At 30.8% G+C, this 22,539-nt stretch overlaps 1 protein-coding gene across 1 annotated transcript in view; it reads right to left on the bottom strand.

Annotated features, from left to right (window-relative positions):
- Positions 1 to 22,539, bottom strand: part of cped1 (cadherin-like and PC-esterase domain containing 1) — a 76,806-nt gene that overhangs the window by 11,444 nt on the left and 42,823 nt on the right. The window contains exon 15 of the mRNA XM_073838074.1: positions 1,097 to 1,214. Within this exon, the coding sequence (XP_073694175.1) occupies positions 1,097 to 1,214 (118 nt within the window). The remainder of the gene's footprint in view (positions 1 to 1,096; positions 1,215 to 22,539) is intronic.

Below are 22,539 nucleotides of genomic sequence, written 5' to 3'. Positions count from 1 at the left end.
TTGTGAAATAGTTTTACTATTCAAAACAACTGCTTTCTATTTAAATATATATTTTAAAATGTAATTTATTCCTGTGATCAAAGCAAATTTTTTTCAAGCTGAAAAATCTCTACTCAGCTGTTTTCAACATAATAATAATAATAAATGTTTTTTGAGGAGCATTCAGAATATTAGAATGATTTCTGAAGGACTGTGTGACTTGCGTAATTATGCTAAAAATCAGCTTTGAAATAACAGAAATATATTACATTTTAAAATATATTCAAATAGAAAACAAGTTTTTTAAATAGTACAAATATTTAAATTTTTTACTGTTTTTGCTGTAATTTGGATCAAATAAAAGCAGGCTTTGTGAGCAGAAGTAACTTTTTAAAAAACTTACTGTTCAAAAACTTTTGACTGGTAGTGTACATATATTTTTTTTAATTGCATCTTTTCTCTCTCTCTCTCTCTCTCTCTCTCTCTCTCTCACACACACACACACACACATTAAGTGTGTAACTCCATCCTAAACAGTCAATTAAAGTAGATCCCCGCTGACTTTGATGTACTACCCTGCTGAGGATGGCCTTTTTACTTTTATAGCACTGACTGAACCGTCCTCTGAACCCTAACCTGATAGCTTTACATCTAAAAGGCCTAGCAGCTGAACACACAGTCACAAAGCAAAACCTTCAAAGCAACAACTCACTCAGAAAACCTGTATGAAGTGATTATTTTCCATCATAAAGTCAGCATGGAGGTCCTAACCTTATAATTGAGCAATGATTCAACTCAGGCAATGAATCAGTGCATTATCACATTGTAAAAGCAGACACATAAATTACCAAACTCTAGCAAAGCTTTCCCATCCTCTAGTGGAGCAGCTAATAAACCGTGAATCTCATGCTAATATAGCGAAACTGAAATATATGCTTTTAGGGCCAGCATAATCTTCCATACAGGAGGAAAAATATGCGGAAAATGTATCATCTGTCCACAAAACAGTTTGACTTACTACCTTGTGTGAAAAAAACAAAATTGTAAATCTTACAGCAAGATTTCAACATCAGATACTTTATTACAAGTCCATGATCAAAACCTGGAATAAACCCACCAGGTTCATCTCCTGAGAGGCAAGGCCGAGGTAAGGCCTGAGCCTCTTCTGAAGATCTCATCCCTGGAATGGGCTCCAAACCGCAGGGTTGATCCGGTCTGACCACCAAGCCACAGTCCTGCTCAGATACAGAGAAAAGAAAAAGAAACAGGTGAGCTTTGAGTCCTTTAAATTGCACTCTTGTGTTGAAAATGTAAGGACTTAAGACAATAAAATAGCTTTTTGACAAATATAGAGTTGTTTCAAAGTTTCCATAGCTTTCATGTGGCCGCGTACGCAAGGTTCCTCACAGACAAATTAAAGCAGGCGCGCCGCCTGACGCCTGCCCTGTGGCCTTGCCCCTTGTTAGAGATCAAGGGTCAAACAAACCCAACAGGCTAAATGACAACATCGAGCCTGCTCCGCTGACCCCCGAGGTCCCTCACGGGAGCCATCGGGTCTGGCTCCACTTCTGAAGAGCGGCTCTTCGCTGGCTCTTTCGTTTGCCCCCTTCCTTAGCACTTTGCACAGGGGCTTCTCGAAGCCACGTAACATTCCCCAAGCTCCCGCCGCTGTTCTCGACAAAGTGCCACAAGACAACTTAACAGGGATTTTCTTGTTCGTACCTGCACACAGTGTGTGCGTGCAAACACGAGCGGGCTTTTGATTCTGAGCGGGTCACCATAAATCAGCAGGTTAGTCCGAGCCTGGCGGAAACCGCCTAGCACTTTCAGCAACGGGGCTGGGGAAAAGTTAGCATCCCTCCGGAAAGGAAAACGCGTGCAATTAATTCACACAGAGGGCAAAAAAACATGAAAGAACACAAACCCTACATTTTATCTCTCTCATCTGTCACTTTTCCATTCCCAGGAAAAGAGAACGATGGAATAAAATGTTTCATCCAAGGTCGGGTACTTTGAGATGGTTTAGAACTAGAGATCAGAGCTTGGCTTTCAGATGATACAGTACATCATTCTGCTTCTGTATCACCAGAGAATAATGAATCAGCAGCATCTGGTTAATGAGGATTTCACAAAACCAGTATGAACGAGAAAACATGAGAAACTGGGGATTAGAAAAACAAACAAAAAAATGCTGAAATGGAATTTGATTTATTGATTGACTTAAATCCTTTAACAGGTTCTTTGAAATGTTTTACCATTTATGTTACAGGCATGATTTACAATATCATTTATGTTACAGACATAAATGATACCCTAAATGTAAAGATGTTAGCATTATTAATATTCTATACTATTGGTGAAAGGCTGAATCAGATTTTAAATGCAACAAAATGTAACAAAATTCTAAAGAACAGTATAAAAAACTTGACATGATTTTAAGATCTGCTGAAGATTACACTTAAGAGTATTATAGTATATTATTAAATTATTAAGAGCATATTTTTAATATTGACATATTAATAATTTTTATATATATATATATATATATATATATATATATATATATATATATAAATAAATTATTCATACGCCTGGCAAATTCTTTTATTCAACCAGTTTGTTTGTTTTTTGACCGGAAATGACACAGGCTTCTCCTAAAAAAAAAAAAAATAAGCCATCATTGTGAAAAAAAAAACAGCTTTTATTTACTTTTAAACAAAAATTGGTTTTTGTCCAAAATTCTATACCAAAGTTCTATACCATTCCAAACAGTCCAAGATGTTCTAAAACAAATTTTCAATAAAAACAGCAGTATTGTGAAATATTACAATTAAAAAACTTTTTAACTTTTTTTAATATATTAAATACTTAAAATATTAAATATTATTAATAATGCTTCTTATTATCAATTGCAAACTATTTTTAGGATTCTTTGACTTACAGCAAATTCAAAACAGCATTTATTTGAAATGGAACATTTTTTAAACATAAACGTTTTTATTGCCATTTCCGATCAATTTTAATGCATCGTTGCTGAGCAAAAGTGTTAATTTCTTTAGAAGTTTGACACTTAAGACTGGAGTAAAGGCTGATTCAGTTTTGCATCACAGGAATAAATTAAATATTAAAATGCATTCAAATAGAAAACAATTATTTTAAATTGTAATAATAATATTTCACAATATTTCTTTTAATATATCTGTGATCAAACAAATGCAGGCTTGGTGAGCATAAGAGACTTCTTTAAAAAAAAAAAAGAGTGTTTAAGCTGTCTTAAACATTGTATTTCTGCAATACTGTATAAACAAAATTTTACCAGTCAAAAGTCATTTTTAATGTTCTTGAAAGAAGTCTCTTATGCTCACTAAGGCTGCATTTGTTTGACCACAAATATAATAAAAACAGTAATTGCTATGTATATTAGCGATTTCAAGAAAAAGTGAGAATTGTGCAAATTGTTTATACAGTTACACTTTTTTAAAGCTAGTTTTCCGTGCGTTTTTCATTTAAGCTGAAAGCTGGCCGGGCCACTCTTGTTGGTTACAGGGATCAGAGACCAACAGCAACGTCAGTGTAATCTCCACTGATCAAAGCAAATAACCCGCGCTGCTAAAGCCAGGATTATTATTACAGACCGTTTTTATTACATCAGACCGTGCTCCTGGCGGCCACCACTGTCAAGTCTCTGCCCTGGTACCAGCTCTCACAAACCCCTTCAGATTCCCGGAGAACCCTCTGCTTAGCTTTTATCTTTAAAAGTTTGTTTCGAAAGAGAGTCTTAAGCCCTCTGAGAGGAAGGACACATACTTAAGGGGGTTGTTTTAATAAGCCGCCACTGGAGACAAAGCGCTCAGTTGTAGCGCAATGAAAGACATAAAAATTTAGGAGGAGATTAGCAGCTTTCTATTAGGATCAAACATGTAAAACCCTTCCAGTAGGATCAAGTGTTCCTCTATATGAGATAAAAGTAAAGCAAATGCTAGTAGAAATTTTCTTTTCTTTTTTATTTGATTCACTAGATAGCAAAAATGATGGAAGCCCATTTCTGCAACTGGACAAAAAAGGTAATCTCCACTTTATCTCTCACAGTTCTGACAGTTTTCTAGCAATTGCAGGTCTACATCTTACACTTCTGACATTTTTTCTTAAATTTGCAAGCTATAAACTCACAATTATGAGTTATGAAGTCAGAAATGAGAGCTATAATGCACATTTTTTTCCTTAAAATTGGACTGTATAACTTGCAATTGTGGATTTATATCTCACAATTTTAAGAAAGTCAGAGAAAAAAAAAATGTGAGAAAAAACATCAGTTGCAATTACTTTTTTAATCGCACCTGCAAGAAGTAGTGTGTCAGAATTGTGAAGTATAAGCTCACAGCTGCAAGAAAGCATCAGAATTGCGAGATAAAGTTGCAATTACGCAACTGAGTTTTTTTATCCCACAATTCTGACTTTCTGACTTGCAGTTGTGAGTTTATATCATGCAATTCTGAGAAAAAAAGTCAGAATTGCGAGATAAATTAACTTTTTGAGTTTATATCATGCAGTTCTGAAGAGAATGTCAGAATTGCAAGATGAAGTATGTTAGTGAGGTATAAACTCACAACTGCAAGAAAAACATCTGAATTGTGAGAAAAAAAATATTTTTATTGCAACTGAAAATTTATAAACCACAATTCTGACATTATAACTTGAAATTGCATGTTTATATCACACAATTCGGAGAAAAGAGTCAGAATAGTGCGATGTAAACTAACAATTGCAAGAAAGATACAATGACCTTTTTTACTGCCATTACGAGATATCATGCAGTTCTGAGAAAAAGTCAGAATTGCGAGATGTAGTGTGTCAGAATTACGAGGTATAAACTCGTAATTGCAAGAAATAGTCAGAATTGCAAGGTAAATTGCAATTGCAAGACAAATGACAGAATTGTGAGAGTTTATATCAATTCTGACTTTATATATTGTAATCGCGAGTTTATATCCCACAGTTCTGACTTTATAACTTGAAATTGTGAGTTTATATCATGCAAAAAATGAAGAATTGTAAAATAGCCACAATTACCTTTTGTATCACAATTAAGAGACAACATGCAGTTCAAAGAAAAAGTCAGAATTGCGAGGTATAAACTCATAACTGCAAGAAATAGTCCGAATTTCAAGGTAAATTTACAATTGTAAGAAAAACTTCAAAATTGTGAGACTTCATATCTTCCAACTGCGTTTTTATATCCCACAATTCTGACTTTATAACTTGAAATTGTGAGTTTATATCATGCAATTCTGAGAAAAAAAGTCTGAATTGCAAGACAATTACCATCTTTATCAAAATTGCACGTTTATATCATGTAGTTTTGAGGAAAAAAGTTAGAATTGCGAGATGTGGTCAGAATTGTGAGATAAATTCACAATTGCATAAAAAACATCAGAACTGCAAGATAAAGTGGCAATTATGCAGAAACTGTGTGTTTATGTCTCACAATACTGACTTTGTAATGTGCAACCATGACATTTTGATTTGACTTAGAAACTAGCAGATAAGCTGATGTATTTCTTGCATGCTTTCTTCAACGCAAATCAATTCAAAAACGAAAGTGTAATTAAATTGGAAGCATTGTGAGAAGTGCCGTACAGATGTCCCATCTGGTCATTGAAATACAGCCTTTGTTATGAAAGACTGAAGTGGCTTTACCGAGAGTGTTTAATGTAATCCTGTGGATTGTGGATTGTAATCCTATAGAACTGTCATGCTGTCAGCCAATCCCTTACACTATAAGACAGGCTATTGGGTTTCATTTCAATTAGGATGGTGAGAAACGGAAGCAGCATATGCTGCAGGCATCAAAAAGCTTTATTTGAAAGAATATAAAGGAGGTATTCTGACTGGATCCTTTAATCAGCTAAGAGAACAGAAAGAGAGGTTTTATTTAGTGTAACTTCAAAAGTAAAATTCTAGCATTCGCATTAAGCAAGTGAAAGATCACAGACCACGAGGAGAAAATTCTGGATTGAGGAATACGTAAAATAACATAAGAAACATATAGGAAAATGTAATTTTTATAAATTAATTTAATTTAATTACAAATAAAATATGATAAAATAAATAAATAAATAAAAAATCCTCAGAGACTGGGAATGACTACACATAAAATCCTAAAAAAAATTCTGAAAAATAAAATAAATTAAATAAACATTTCCAGAGACTGAGAATGACTACACAAAAAATCATAAAATAAAGTAAAGTAAAGTAAAGTAAAGTAAAGTAAAGTAAAGTAAAGTAAAGTAAAGTAAAGTAAAGTAAAGTAAAGTAAAGTAAAATAAAATAAAATAAAATAAAATAAAATAAAATAAAATAAAATAAAATAAAATAAAATAAAATAGGTAGTTTGGGGTCAATATTTCATTTAATTTAATCTAATTTCATTTTTTTATATTTCCTTTATATACCCGGAAGTTTGAGGTCAAAATTTCATTTTTTTTTTTTTTTTTTGTTGAAGTTTAAATTAAATTTACCCCAAAATCTGAAAAAGACAAGATATAAATTAAATTAAATTAAATTAAATTAAATTAAATTAAATTAAATTAAATTAAATTAAATTAAGTTAAATTAAATTAAATTAAATTAAATTAAATTAAATTAAATTAAATTTAATTTAATTTAATTTAATTTAATTTAATTTAATTTAATTTAATTTAATTAAAATCTTGGCTTTTTCAGATTTTTTTTTTTTTTTTTACCCCAGAAGTTTGGGGTCCGTATTTAATTTATTTTTATTTCATTTCATTTATTTTTAGAGATTTTGTTTGTATACCTGGAAGTTTGGGGTCAAAATTTCATTTCTTTTGTTTGTTTTCAATTCTTTTCTTACATTTTATTAATTTATGTATTTTTTGTTTGGGTTGAAGTTGAAGTTTGGGGTCAGTACTTAATAAATAATTAAATTAATATCTTGGCTTTTTCAGATTTTTTTTTTTAACCCAGAAGTTTGGGGTCCGTATTTAATTTCTTTTTATTTCTTTGTTTTTTTTTCTTATTTGGATTACAATAAAATAAACCTTTCCAGAGAGTGGGAATGACTACACTTGATAAAATTTTTCTGAAAATTTTAAATAAAATAAAATACTGGGAATGACTACACAAAAAATCATAACAATGTTTTGAAAAATAAAATAAAATGAGTTAGATTTAGATGTGAAAAGTTCATTAATTTAACACATTACCACTGTTTACAGTGAAACAGTTATTTTTGTGCATGTCCTAGATGAACAGAGAGGAACCACAGACCAAGTCACTGAATCATTCACTAAAAAATGGAAGCAAGGAGCAATCTGATATACCTCATATTCATAATATATGACTGTTTGTCAAACCGTCTCAGGCTCTGCTCTGAAGTTGTATGTCTCCAAACATAATTACACAGATAAACATAGACGAACACACACACATGGATGCAATCATCCGTAGCAGGTCCAAGCCAAACAGCTCATATAGCTTTTGGAAAACAGTATAGACATGCTCTTATAAGGTCAGGTTATCAGAAGAAGAGCTTCACTCCACATCTGGACTCTGTTTTCATACAGTAGATCTCTATTAGAGCTGAATGAAGAGCGACTGCCAGCTATAATCTAAACATGCACACACTTATGGATGCGAGCAGATAAATCTGGGTGAACTGTCCCTTTAAGTGTCTAGATGTGTTTTGGGGCCGCTGTTGGTCTGTAAAAATGTGAACCCATCTGGTAAAGTTTGGACCTGACTGCTGGTTTTCATTGAACAGTTCTGTGGTCTGGCCACAGCCCACTTTTTGCTTTGTACCTAATCAGCTCAGTTGTACCAGAGAATTGAGTAAATGTATTCATTCTGTTCTTAGTCAGTCCTTGTTAAAAGAGAAATCCAGCTAAATGCTTGTTTGCCACAGTCTCACTCAGAGGCTGACTGCTTACTGCTCTGCCTTATGCTTTTGTGGTCCAACAGCCCAATTATTTCACAATAACAAAACCGCTGGCGGTCCACTACGTTTTGGATTCATATATATATATATATATATATATATATATATATACACACACACACACACACACACACACACACACACACACACATATATAAAAAGATTTAGGTTTTTTTTTTTCACCCAGAAGTTTTGGGGAGTTAGATTTTTTATAGACCTGGCAGTTTGGGGTCAATATTTAATTTCATCAATTAAATAATCAAATTAAATTAAATAATTTTTCTTAATTAAATTTGGATTTCCTTTATACACCTGACCCCAAACTTCAACTTCAACCCCAAAAAAAAAGAAATTAAATTTTGACCCAAACTTCCGAGTATATAAAGAAAATCTTAAAACATTAAATTAAATTAATTAATTAAATACTGACCCCAAACTTCAACTTTATCCCCCCCTCCCCCCAAAAAAAAAAGAAATGCAATTTTGACCCAAACTTCCGAGTATATAAAGAAAATCTTAAAACATTAAATTAAATTAATTAATTAAATACTGACCCCAAACTTCAACTTTAACCCCCCCCCCAAAAACAGAAATGCAATTTTGACCCAAACTTCCGAGTATATAAAGAAAATCTTAAAAAATTAAATTAAATTAAATTAATTAATTAAATACTGACCCCAAACCTCAACTTTAACCCCCCCCCCCCCCCCCAAAAAAAAAAACAAAAAAAAAAACTTCTAGGTATGTAAAGAAAATCCAAAAAAAGAAGAAAAAAATTAAATTAAATGAAATATAAATAAATTAAATGTGGACCCCAAACTTTCTTTATAGACCTGGAAGTTTGGGGTCAGTACTCAATTTAATTTAATAAAATGTATTGACTTTTTTACATTTCTTTTATACCCGGAAGTCTGGGGGCAGTGTTTAATTTTTGCGTCACAGGAATAAATTGCATTAAAATATATTAAAACAGAAAAAAGAGCTGTTTTGAATTGTAATGATATTTCACAATATTAGTGGTGCGGGCATAAGAAACTGCAATAGTGAATACATTCATATAGGTTTTTGTTTGTTTGTTTGTTTATTTTTGCATATTGCATAAACTTGCAGAAACATTTAAAAGCATGCACAGATTCATGTCTAGAAAAACCTGATGAATGAGAACGCTAACAGCTCTTTCCAGGTATTACAGACTTTTTTTTTTTTTTGCCCCAGTCAGTAAAAGAAAGATCTGCTTTGGCAGTGATTCATTCTGGCCAAAGCAAAGATGCAGCATTTTTGACCTTAGTCCAATTTGTCTTCAATGACTGGAAATTTCCCGCCGTTAAATCTCACACTTACGTTCCTGAACAACTCGCTCTTCAGCTCTCCTACTGAGAGACAGATCGGTGAAGTAAGAGCAGCTGTGCTGTACCTCTACTCCTAACAGGACAGAAAGATCTCTTGATTAAAGCCAAGCTGTGTGCGTTTGACTTTATTTAATGCCTGTGTGTGTGTGTGTGTGTGTGTGTGTGTGTGTGTGTGTGTGTGTGTGTGTGTGTGGAGTGGGAACCGGGGGCCATGAGTGTGTCGCAGGTGGTACAGGCCTGTGTCATATTACAGAGGAAGTTAGTGTGTGTGTTCTGAAAAGATGAGACTGACAGCTTTGACTTCTGCTCATTTCCTCACTGTAATTAGTAAATGCTTATCTGATGCCACAGTTCGCCTGAGAAAGAGGGGAAAAAAGTAAGAGAGAAACAGAAGAGAGACAGCAAACTTATAAATAGGCCAGACTAGGGCAATTGTAATTGCCATTCAATTCATTTTTTATAATATTATAGCTTGATAATTTTAAAGATGATGATGATGATAATAATAATAATAGAAAAATACAACAAATAATAAAATGGCTGATTGCTTATTAAATAAAATAAAAGTTAAATTACTTATATTAAAGGAAATTATTTAAAAAAATGATAAAAATAACTAAATATGCAAATATAATTAATACTAATATATAACAATATAACATTATTATTATTATTATTATCATCATCATCATCATCATTATAACATTTCTATACAAATGTTATATAAATATAACATTTTATAAAATAAAATAAAATAAAGTGTTACAAAAAATATTAAAAGAAAACAAGATTTTTAAAAATAAAAAGTAAAATGTTACAAACATGTAAAAGGAAAATACAATTTGAGATTGAGGTTTCATTTGTGATCATTCGTGTTATATTATTATAGTTGATATTATAGTTATAGTGATCATTTTAAAGATAATAATAATAAAAATAATAATAACAATAATAGAAAAACTACAACAAATAATAAAATGACTGATTGCTGAGTAAATAAAATAAAAGTAAAATTACTTATGTTAAAGTAAAAGTAAGTAAAATTATTTAAAAGAAAGCTAAATATGTAAATATAACTAATACTAATATATAACAATATAACATTATTATTATTATTATCATCATTATAACATTTATATACAAATGTTATAATGACGGTAATAATAATAATAATAATAATAAAATATATCATTATAAATATAAATATAACAAAAAATAAATAAAATGTTTTATAAAATGTTACAAAAATATTGAAAGAAAATAAGATTTTTTCTTTTTATAAATTTCTAAATTTTATAATAATAGAAATAGAAATTACTAAAGCTTATGAAATAAAATTAAAGAAAATTACTTCTGTTAAAGTAGATAAAAATAACAATGATTATGTAAATATAAAAAATAAAAATATATTATTATTATTATTATTATTATTGCATAATATATAGCAATAATAAATGTAAAAAAATATATTTTTATGAAATAAAATGTAAAAAATATATTTTTATGAAATAAAATGTTTTTACATGAAAATCTAACAAGAAAACAAGATATATTTTTAAATAAAACAACAATATGTAATATGTTTTCTCATTTTTGAGGATTAATTTGTGTTTTATTATTATAGATTGATTATACTTAACACAAACCAAAAAAAAAAAAAAAATCATAATTTCTCTCCAATTCCCAGACATGTCATGCCATCAGTTACAACAGACACAATAAGGAAATAAACAGATACAGAATCTGACTGTGTTCTCATTGCATGCTTGTTTTGTATCTTCTGTAGATGATGGATGCACATTTTGATTGTTCAGATCCTTTAATAGAGCTTGACTCGACACCGGATTCCATCCGTCATCCTCCATTACGACTCAAATTTGTCAAAACCACAGCTGTCGAACACCACCTCAGTTAAAAAAAAAAAAAAAAAACGATCTGGGGATGGCAGTGTTTAAACACGTGAACCCCAATCCTCCAGAGCTTTGATCTGACCCCCTCAGAACAGATGCTGACATCGACTGCTGATGCAATCATAGGTCATGAACCTCTGAACCTTGCCTACACTACAGCTCAGCCTGGCCTGGAAAGCATTTACAGTCAGCATATCCAATAAGCATTCGGAAGACTGTTGCAAATATCAGTAATTAGATATTGTGCGTGTTTGTGTGTACTCATGTGGTTTATATTAGTGCAATCCACTGATCTCATATCAGATACAGACTTATTCATTATTAGCACTGGCAGTGGATCATAGTCCCCATATGAGTCTACGGGTCATGAGAGACTTTCAGAAAAAATATGGATGTTTGCGGAACGGAATATACCATTTTTCTTTTTTTGTACTGTGCAATACATTTTATATGCAAAAATTTTATACAGCTACACACACAGAGAGATTATCAATTGATTTATTTATTATAAATTCTGATTTGTTTAACATGGTTATTATAGTTATAACTATTTTATTTGAAATAATCAATTATTATTATTATTATTATTATTATTATTATTATTATTATTATGGGTATATAACTGCTTATTTTGTAATGTGCAATGCACTTTATATGGGATTTTTTTTTTTATTTATTTTTTTTTAATTATAAACTATTAAATTTAAAATGATCAAACTAAAATAATATAACAAATGAAACCTCAACCAAAAAAAGTCTAAAGTATATTTTTTGTTTTACATTTTTGTGACATTACATAAAACATTTATTTATTTACTTTTTAGTTTTTTTTATATACACTTATTTTTAGATAATAATGTAATAATAATATTAATAATAATAATAACAGAAAAAATTGCTAAAAAATAAACATTTAATAAACATAACATTTCTATACAAACATATATAACATTTCATAAAATAAAATATTTCTGTATTATTTTTATAATAATAATAATAATAGAAAAATTAGCAAAAAATAAAATTAAGGTGATCAAATACAATTACGTCAAATCACTTATTTTGAAGTAATTTATTAAAAAATTAAAAAATATTAATGTAATTAATAAAAATATACTAATTTATGAAAAATTGATACATTTTACTGTAACTATGTAAATATAATTAATAAAAATATACAATTATATAACATTATTATTATTGCAACATATATACTAATTAAAAAAATCTATATTCATTAAATAAAATACAATGTTTTATAAAATGTTATTTTTTGCACAAAAATGTAAAAAGAATTAAGATATATATTTAAAAAAAATATGTATATATAGCATATTTTCTCACCCATTTCTTTTTGAGCTTTCATTTGATTTTGTTTTTCTTACATTTTTGTAACATTTTATAAAATATTTTATTTCATAAAAGTTTATTTCTTTTATATAAATGTTATTATTATTATTATTATTATTATATAGCATAAAGCTTATTTTGTGATGTGCAATATAATTTATACAGTTGCACAAAGCAATATATATATATATATATATATATATATATATATATATATATATAATTTGCTTATTATTATCCAGATTGCCTATTTATTATATAACATTATTTATTCATTCATTCTGTTTTAACACTGTTATTATATTTAAGTACAACTGAAACTAAAATTAAACCAATTAAAAATATATATTTTTTATTGCTTGAAAATAAATACATAAGTTAATTAATTATTGGTAACTAAAATCGAATATAACATGTTTAAAAAAAACATTTATCATTATTGAAACAACTAAAACAAACTGAAACACCTTCGAACTATAATGCACTGAAGCTACATCTTTTCGCAAAACTAATTCACTTTTCAGAGCCACTTTTTAAAACCTAACAGTAATTTTTAGTGGATGTATGAAGTCAGTTCTCCTCAACGTTACACAGGTGTGTAACAAAAAAAAAAAAGAGGGCAAACAGATAATGCTGGCAATACAAGTGTAAAAAAGTGAGTATCCTTGACTCAACAATCAGCTGCCAGATGTAAAATCACCAAACAGAGAGGAGGCTTGTTCTCTGATTATTCCTGACCTAAAATCCTCACACAGAAGTAAGGAGTAACCACACATCATAAAATTGTTTTGGAGAAACTCTCTGCTCTGACCCAGACGCTGCTGTAAGAGGTTAATCCCTGATCTGACAGACTTCAAAAGCAGAGCTCCAGATCACGCGCTCATATGGACCGCTACATACATCTCTTAGATTTTATCCTGGATCCTGAAGGACCAAAGCAAGGCCCCACGATCCAGTGTGAGTGCTTGAGATGGAGAGAGTGAAAAAAACAAGAGATTGTGTGTGAGAATGAAAGAGAAAGATGAAAGGTGTGTGTGGGAGGGTTCAGGAGGTCTCGTCTGTCTCTCTCTATATATCCAGCTCCATTAATCATCTCAATCAAAACCTTCTGTCATCACCTGATTGAACTCCAGTCAAGTAATGCAGAAGAAAAACTGAAGGATGAAGGATTACAAAATAAGTTTTTGGTATGCTACAGGATAGCAAGTGTTTGCAAGCCACTTTTTCAAAGAATAATAATAAAAAAAACTAAATAAAATAAATATATTTTAAACATAAATTAACATAATAGCCACTGACTAGTTTGGTTTCTGCAGGATTTTGTTAGCATTTTATATCCAACCATTCTCAAAATAATAAAAAATAAAATCATAAAATAAAAAATAAAAAATAAAAAATAAAAAATAAAATAAAATAAAATAAAATAAAATAAAAACAGCCTCCAGCTAGTTTGGTTTCTGCAGGATCCTGCTACAATTTTATATCTAATTATTCTCAAAATAAAATAAAAATAAATATTAAGTAAAATACCTAAAACAATTAAATGCAAAATGTTAATACAAATATATAATATAATATAATATAATATAATATAATATAATATAATATAATGTAATGTAATATAAATATAATATAATATAAATATAGTAAATAGTATTTGAAAAATAAAATAAAACAAATATAATATAATATAACAAAACAATAAAATAAAATAAAATAAAATGTTTCTCTAGGATTCTGCAAGTATTTAAAATAAAATAAAATAAATAAAAATAATATAATATAATATAATATAATATAATAATATAATATAATATAATATAATATAATATAATATAATATAATATAATATAATATAATATAATATAATATAATATAATATAATATAATATAATATAATATAATATAATATAATATAATAGGCCACAGTTGTTTTGGTGTATCTGCAGGATTCTGCAAGTATTTGAAAAATAAAATAAAATAAAATAACTAAAAATTAGGTACAAAATGTTACTATAATATAATATAATATTAGTTTTTGACAAATAAATTAAAATAATATAATATAATAAATAAATAAAACAAAACACCAAAAAAAAAAATGCTAATATTAAATATAATATAACATAATGTAATGTAATAGCCCACAGCTAGTTTAGTGTTTCTGCAGGATCCTCAAGTATTTGAAAAATAAAATAAAATGTAATATAATAAAAAATAAAATAAAATAAATAGCTTTCTTTATCTATATAAATACACCTTTACAACTGAAGCAACTTGAATAAAATGGTAACTAAATCTGCTTTTGAATTTTTTTTAAATTGTTAATTAGGATGATGAGAAAGTCCTTAAAATTAAAATCTAAATAATTATTAAATAAATAAAATGAAAACAAATCAATGGAATATTATGAAATAAAAAACTTATATATATATATATATATATATATATATATATATATATATATATATATGAAAAAGTATATCATATAAAAAAAAGTGAGTTTTTTGACAAATCAGGTCAATTTTTAGCCGTAAAACATCAACAGCCATAATTTTAGGCTAAATGGTTTCTACATTTATTGTAACTTCAATACAACAGAATATTTATTGATATAATTAATGTAAGTCTTGGTTAATATTATTGTAATTGGCAGATACCAGCTATAATGGTAAATTTTTATCAGTAATACGTTATCTCTCAATTTTAGTCACATGACCAATAGCTGTGTATGACCTTCGGAAAGTAACAGTGAAAACCTCTTTCCTTAATCAGATCTGCAGGAAAACAGCTGTATCTTATTAAGATAGTGTGAATGTGGCACACTGTGTCAAATTGCCATTTCCCCTAACGGCTGCTAACTCTGTCCAGCACTAATAAAGCCAATGAAGTCTGTCACTGTGGTCATTCACTCTCTGTGGTGAGCTGGCCAGCTCCAGATGTGCTCAAAGGACTGCGGGTAGCAATCCAAAAGCTCTCTGCTGAGCAAACGCAGGTAGTTTTCTCTACAAAACAGGATTGAGACTCCCAGTGGAGGATCCTCCAAACTGGTGCACTTCAAAGTGGGATTAGGAGCTTCTAACAATGTGAGGAAATGAGCACTTTACTCTCTATCGCCACACCAACTGGCAAGGTATGCAGAATGAGCAAAGTTTGTTTGAGTTTTGAAATGAGGTGGACTGCAGGTGAACTGACGGTCAGACAGAATCTGTTGAGGAGCAAGCACATCACAGAGGAGCAGAGGAAATCATCCATGCCTCATTAACTGTACTTTGAGTATCTTTACAGCTGGTATTAAGATCAGTTTCGGGTGATCCGTTTATAAGTGGACAGCACTAAATACAAGCTTTAAAGCGGTCCAAAAAATTTTGTGACCCAATCACTCAAACTACAGTTGAAGTAGCTGAAATCACATTACTACATTGTATTTGTGATGTAGCATTTGTAAATGCAAAATAAAACAAAATGAAATTAAAATTCTAAAATATTATTTATATTTAAATGGCTGTTTTCTGTTTGAATACATTTTCAAATGTAATTTATTACTGTGAAGCAAAGCTGAATTTTCAGCATCATTACTCCAGTCTTTAGTGTCACATGATCCTTCAGAAGTAATAAGCTGATTTGGTGCTTACACATTTTTGTTATTAATGTTGAAAACAGTTGTTCTGCTTCATATTTTAGTAGAAACTGTAATACATTTTTTTTTCCGGATCCTTTCATAAATAGAAAAATTTAAAAGAAAAATCAAAAAAAGAAAAGAAAAGAAAAAAAAAGAATTATATATATAAAAAAAGCCCCAAACTTATAAAAACAGCCCCAAATATATATAAAATGTAATTAAAAAAAAAACGCCAAATTTTTTTTAGAAAATGCTGACCCCAAACTTGTAAAAAAAAGGTAAAAAAAAAAAAAAAAATGAAATGAAATGAAATGAAATGCAGACCCCAAACTTCTTTGTGTGTAAAAAAGAAAAGAAAAAAGCCAAAATATAAAACGAAATGACCCCAAACTTGTGTGTGTATAAAAAAAAGTCTAAAAAAGCCACACAAAAAAAGTGATGAAATGAAATACTGACACCAAACTAAAACCTGGGTTTTTCTGCAAGCATTTAATTATAAAATAAAATAAACAAATATCAACAAAAAAGATACAAAATGTTAATATAAAATAATATAATATAATATAATATAATATAATATAATATAATATAATATAATATAATATAATATAATATAATATAATATAATATAATATAATTTAAAAAATATAATAGCCCATACTTAGTTTGGTGTTTCTGCAGGATTCTGCAAGTATTTGAAAAATAAAATAAAATAAAAAATATATAATATAAAAAAAAACATTTTTATATGAATACACCTTTATAACAACTGAAGCAAAGTGTGAGAATGATTAAATGTAAAATGCAAACAAATATATATATATATTAAAAAAGTAACCAAAACAAAAAACTAAAACAAAAAAGTAACATTGTTGCACATTATATTACATGAAAAAGTCCTTAAAATTAAACACAAAATAAATGTGAAATAAATCTAAAATAAATAAAATGAAAACAAAATATATACTATTATTATAAATAATATAAACCTGGGTTTTAAACTTTTAAAATAAGCATTTGCATTAAAGGTCCCATATCGTCAAAATCAAAATTTCCTGGCTTTTTTCATGATAACTAAGGTCTAGGGGCTATCTAACTACCATATGAGTTTCAAAACAGTCAATCCACAGTAAACTGCACACAGCCTGCTTAAAGTAGCTGTTCATTTTCATGAGCCACTGTGACTTCCGTAACGATGTGACGTCCGATCGACTCAAGTCACCGCCTTCAGTCACAAACCAACGTCCCACCCTCCTTTTGTCAAACCCCCAGACAACAATGCATCCATTCCATTGAGCAACAACAACAGGAAAACAAGTGGAGAAAACCCTGTTCAGTCGATAGATGTCAAGCTACGATCATTACACAGGCTTCAGAACAACGTGAATATAAGAGACCAGCGGCACGTCAACTTCAGCCTCTTTCACACAGCGATTCCGGTAAATACACGGATAATGTGTCCCATGATGATTTGTTCCGGAATTGTTTAATTTGGTTCATTCACAGTTGTTTTCCGGAATCTGTGCGTGCTTTACACACAAACCATAAAGACATGTGACGTTTGGATGTGAGATGTAATGCGACGCGTACGTTTCACTAAACTGAAACTAACCTGAACAAACTGTGCTTCAGCGCTGATAGTGAGGAGCTGGCTCTGCCTGATGATCGCTGCTTCATTCCACTTTGCACGTAACGTTATTTTTCGTTGTGAAGAGTCGCTTGATAACGTGCATCATTACTACAACACTGCCTTTAGGTTCTGGCTTTGGTTCACACAGTTCCCGTAATTTTCCAGAATCAGCGCGCATTGTGAAAGGGGCTTTACTAAAGCAACAGTTATGTAGCCTACTGCATTCGGTGTTTGTAAAAGAAAAAACATTAATGATCATTCTAAAATATCCTGTTGAGTATCAGCTCTCTCTGAGCTCGCTTACGCTTACAGCATACATGACCGTAGTTACCTGTGATTGGCCTGGTTGTGCGTCACTCAGAAAACAACAGGCCAATCAGAAGAGAGGCTCATGAATATTAATTAGATGGGCCAAAATCGACCTGTTTTTGACAGAGCTCCTAAAAAAGGAGCTGTAAAAATATATTGAGATGGATTTTGGCACTTATACCGCAAATATATATTCTTAAGGACATCAACAAATAAAATAAACCTCCAGAAATGTGTACGATATGGGACCTTTAAAACAAGTACACTTAAGCTACAACTTATTCAGTATTATTGGAAGCTTCTGATTGGAGGCTTGGCAAACAAAGCAAAGTCAAACGAAAACAAACAAACAAAACACAAAAATACTGCAAGTATCTTAACAAAATAAAAAAAAATACAAACAGACTCTAGGTCTATTTTCATGTTCACTGGGTTCATTAGAATAGTGCCATCTTCATAATTGGCTTCGGTGTGTTTGTTTTCACTACAAGATGAAAGCAGGAATTCACATAGTAGGAAGACAGAGGAGGAACACTCCTCACACGTGTATCTGACTCAATACATCCATAAAACCCATCGTGGGTGGGAGTAATAACTGTTTGCATGCATACCTGCCATCCTGCCTGTGTCGTCTTCAACTAATTAAAAATCAAATTGCCCCAACAATCAGGCAACTTTCTGCATTAGCCTGACAATACAGTGGCCAGAGACACTCGAGAGGACTTCAAAGCTCAGCAGGGTGAATGGAGCTTGTGTTTGGTAGGGGGTGCTGGTGGTCCTCAACCCCCCGCCCAGTTTACAGACATCCAGCTCTGACCATCATGGTACTCTCGCTGACCCATTGAGGTGGAGGGGAAAGAGATGAGAGCACAACATGAACAGAGAACAGATGATAGAGCACTTGGTAGAGGAAAAGAGTCCAGGTGGTTTTTAGGGAGTCAGTTAAATGGACTGAAGCAACACGTTCACATGTTGAAAACTCAGTTTGCAGTATTTTTTTTTCTCTTAAGCTTGTACTACAAAAGCCAGTTTCTGCCACTGAATAAATAGATAAAAAAGGTATTGTGACTTATCTCACAATTATGACTTTTTTCCCCTTGCAATTTTATTTTGCAGGTTTCAAATTTTTTCTTGCAATTGCGAGTTTATATCTTGTAATTCTGACTTTTTTTAAAAAACTTTTTTTCTCATAATTGTGAGATTTAAACTCACAATATTTTTATAATTCACAATTCTCACTTAATAGCTCACAATTATGAAGTCAGACTTGGGATATAAACTAGCAATTCTGAGAAAAAAAAAGCCAGAATTGCGAGTTTATATATTTTAATTCTGCCTTTATTTCTCAGAATTGCACATTTATATCTTATACGTTTTTTGCTCACAGTTTTGAGCGTGCATCTTGCAATTCTGACATTTTTTCTCAAAATTGTGCGATATTAAGTCAGCGAGTTATAAAAGTCAGAATTGCTTGATATAAAGTTAGAATTGCAGGATATAAACTCTCATTTCTGATTTTTTTGTGAGATATATAAACTCATAAAATTGGAGTTATAAAGTCCAATTCCGATGGGAAAAAACCTAATACTTACTTAATAACTTGCAATTTTGTGTTATAAAGTCAGAATTGTGAGTAATTCTGACTTTATGTCTCAGAATAGCAACTTTATATCTCACATCTCTGTTATTTTCTCGCAATTTCAAGCTTACAACTTTTTTTTTCTGGCAATTGCGAGATATAAACTCGAAATTCTGACATTTTTTTCTCAAAATTGTATGATATAAAGTCAGAATTGTTATAAAGTCAGAATTGCGAGATATAAACGTACAATTGCGAGTTATACAAGTCAGAATTGCTTGATTTAAAGTTAGAATTGAAGGATATAAACTCACATTTCTGAATATTTTCTAGCAATTGCGAGTTCATTTCTTCGCAATTATTACTTTTTTTCTCTTAATTGTGAGATATAAACTCATAAAATTGAAGTTATAAAGTCCAATTCCAAGGGAAAAAACGTAATAAAAAATACTTACTTAATAACTTGCAATTTTGTGTTATAAAGTCAGAATTGTGAGTTTATATATCGTAATTTTGATTTCAAGCTTATATCTCACAATTCTGACTTTTTTTCTCGCAATTGCGAGATATAAACTCGAAATTCTGACATTTTTTCTCAAAATTGTGTGATATGAAGTCAGAATTGTTATAAAGTCAGAATTGCGATTATACATCTCGCAACTCTGTCTTTATTTCTAAAAAATTGCGACTTTATTTCTCAGAATTGCGAGTTTACAGTTTTTCAAAATTGTTTAATATAAAGACAGTATTGTTATATGTCAGAATTGTGAGACATAAATTATCTACTCGCATTTCTGTCTATTTAATTGTGAGATAAAAACTCACATGTGCGAGTTATAAAGTTTATAAATCGCAATTCTATATTTTCCTAAAAATTTCAAGCTTACATCTCAAAACTATGACATTTTTCTTGCAATTGCAAGACATACACTTGCTAAATTGCGAGTCATAAAGTCAAAATTGCTTGATAAAGTCAGAATTGCAGGATATAAACTCGCATTTCTGACATTTTTTCTCGCAATTGGGAGTTTATGCCTTGCAAAATTGACTTTTTTTTCTCATAATTGTGAGATATAAACTCCCAATTGCAAGTTATAAAGTCCAATTACTATATTATACACATTTTTATTTGTTAAAAAAGTAAAATATCATAATTAAACATAGTAACTCTGCAGCCTTAGTGAAAACTAAAATTTTAAACAACTTTCTACTGGTTTTCTCTTCATCCTTATAAGTTGAGGTCAGACAAATTAGATTAAAAATAAAAACATTCATCAGATTGTCCAACCCATGCCAATTTCCCTACAGAAACAATCCCAACAGAATCCCAACAGACCATTGCATCCTTTAACACTTCATTGGTTTTATAAGCCATACAGTGCTGAAAAGGGCACACTATTGTAGAAAGACCTCATCTGTATATTTCCAGTGCCAGGGTGACACAGAATACATCCCTTCTTCTAATTACGGACTCCATAAATCCTGAAGACTCCATACACACACCAATGTGCCAAACACACTGCGGTGCAATTCTCAGCTGGAGAGGGCTTTAGGAACCAGGGGTCAGCTGACTAATGACAATGCCAGATGAAGGCCCTCAACAGCCATAGAAATAACAAGAGACAGACAAACTCACGCTAAATGCTTCACAATGGAGAGAATGAAGTAACAGTGCACCACACCAGAATAAGGAATAGATCTTTAGAAGCTTTCAAAAATGGATGCAAAATATTTTTTTCTTGTGGTCCAATCGCATATGCCAATCTAATTGCTTTGCCATCAGTTTAAAAAAGTGGTGATTGTTTGTCTCCACAGAGCTTTTGATGGCTGCTGTCAGTTCTAATGGCAAACAGAGAGTGTGTTGAGAAGGAGGGCAGATGGTAGATGTGGATGTCGACATGCTGTAGCTTCAAAAGAATTCCTCTGCGCTGCCACCTTGCCTCCCCTGTCCCTTCTGCGCTAATGTTTTCCACAGTAACCCGCTTAAGGCAAACAGAGAGCATTCTGAGTGTCAGAACACGGATGTCAAGTTAAAATGAGACCCATGCGTTCGGTTTCATTGCTGTCCGTCCAGCGATTTAAACGCTTGTGTGAACTGCGGCTTAGAAGTCAAGGACTATGGTGTAAAAAGATGTGCATAAACAGTTGGAAAGTATTAAAGTCTCTTGCATTGTTTTCCCTCAAGACCACCCTGTGTGTTTTGAGTTAGAAATACAAAAATGGAAAATGAAAGTGTTTCCTTCAGATTGAGTTTCGGGAAAAAGTTCCTTATTTAAAATATCTGCATATAAATCAACCCAACAGACGGCAACAAGTCGATCTCCTCCGTTATGTCTGAATGTCACCTCGAGGCTTGAAAAACACCCATCATGTGCAGAGGAATAGCTCCAGATCTCTAAAACCACACTGTGGCTTCTGCAAAGAAAAAAAAATGCTTCCTACTTCGAAGCCATTCCATCACAAGCCATATGTCAACAGAGAGCTGAGAAGAGACAGAGGAGCTGCGTTCTCTGGAAGTCAGAAAGAATGATTCAAAATCTTCTTTGGTGTCTAAAAGAAGAAAACAAGTCTTAAAAATTAAGGTGCTTTAAAGGGTTCTTCACAGCGATGCCATAGAAGAACTATTTTTGGTTCCACAAAGAGCCATTCAGTCAAAGGTTCTTTAAAGAACCATCTCTTTCTTACCTTTTTATAATCGGAAGATCCTTCTTTCTCCAAAAAGAACCTTTAGTGAAACAGAAAAGTTCTTGAGATGTTAAAGGTTCTTAATGGAACCATTTAGACAAAAAGTTTCCTCTATGGCAACGTGAAGCACCTTTATTTTTAAGAGTGTACAAAGTGTATAATTGACTTT

The sequence above is a fragment of the Garra rufa genome, chromosome 4 (genome assembly GCF_049309525.1).
Source record: "Garra rufa chromosome 4, GarRuf1.0, whole genome shotgun sequence".
Classification (NCBI taxonomy): domain Eukaryota; kingdom Metazoa; phylum Chordata; class Actinopteri; order Cypriniformes; family Cyprinidae; genus Garra; species Garra rufa.
Note: the sequence above shows the minus strand (reverse complement) of the source record. Positions and strands in the feature narration are given on the sequence as shown.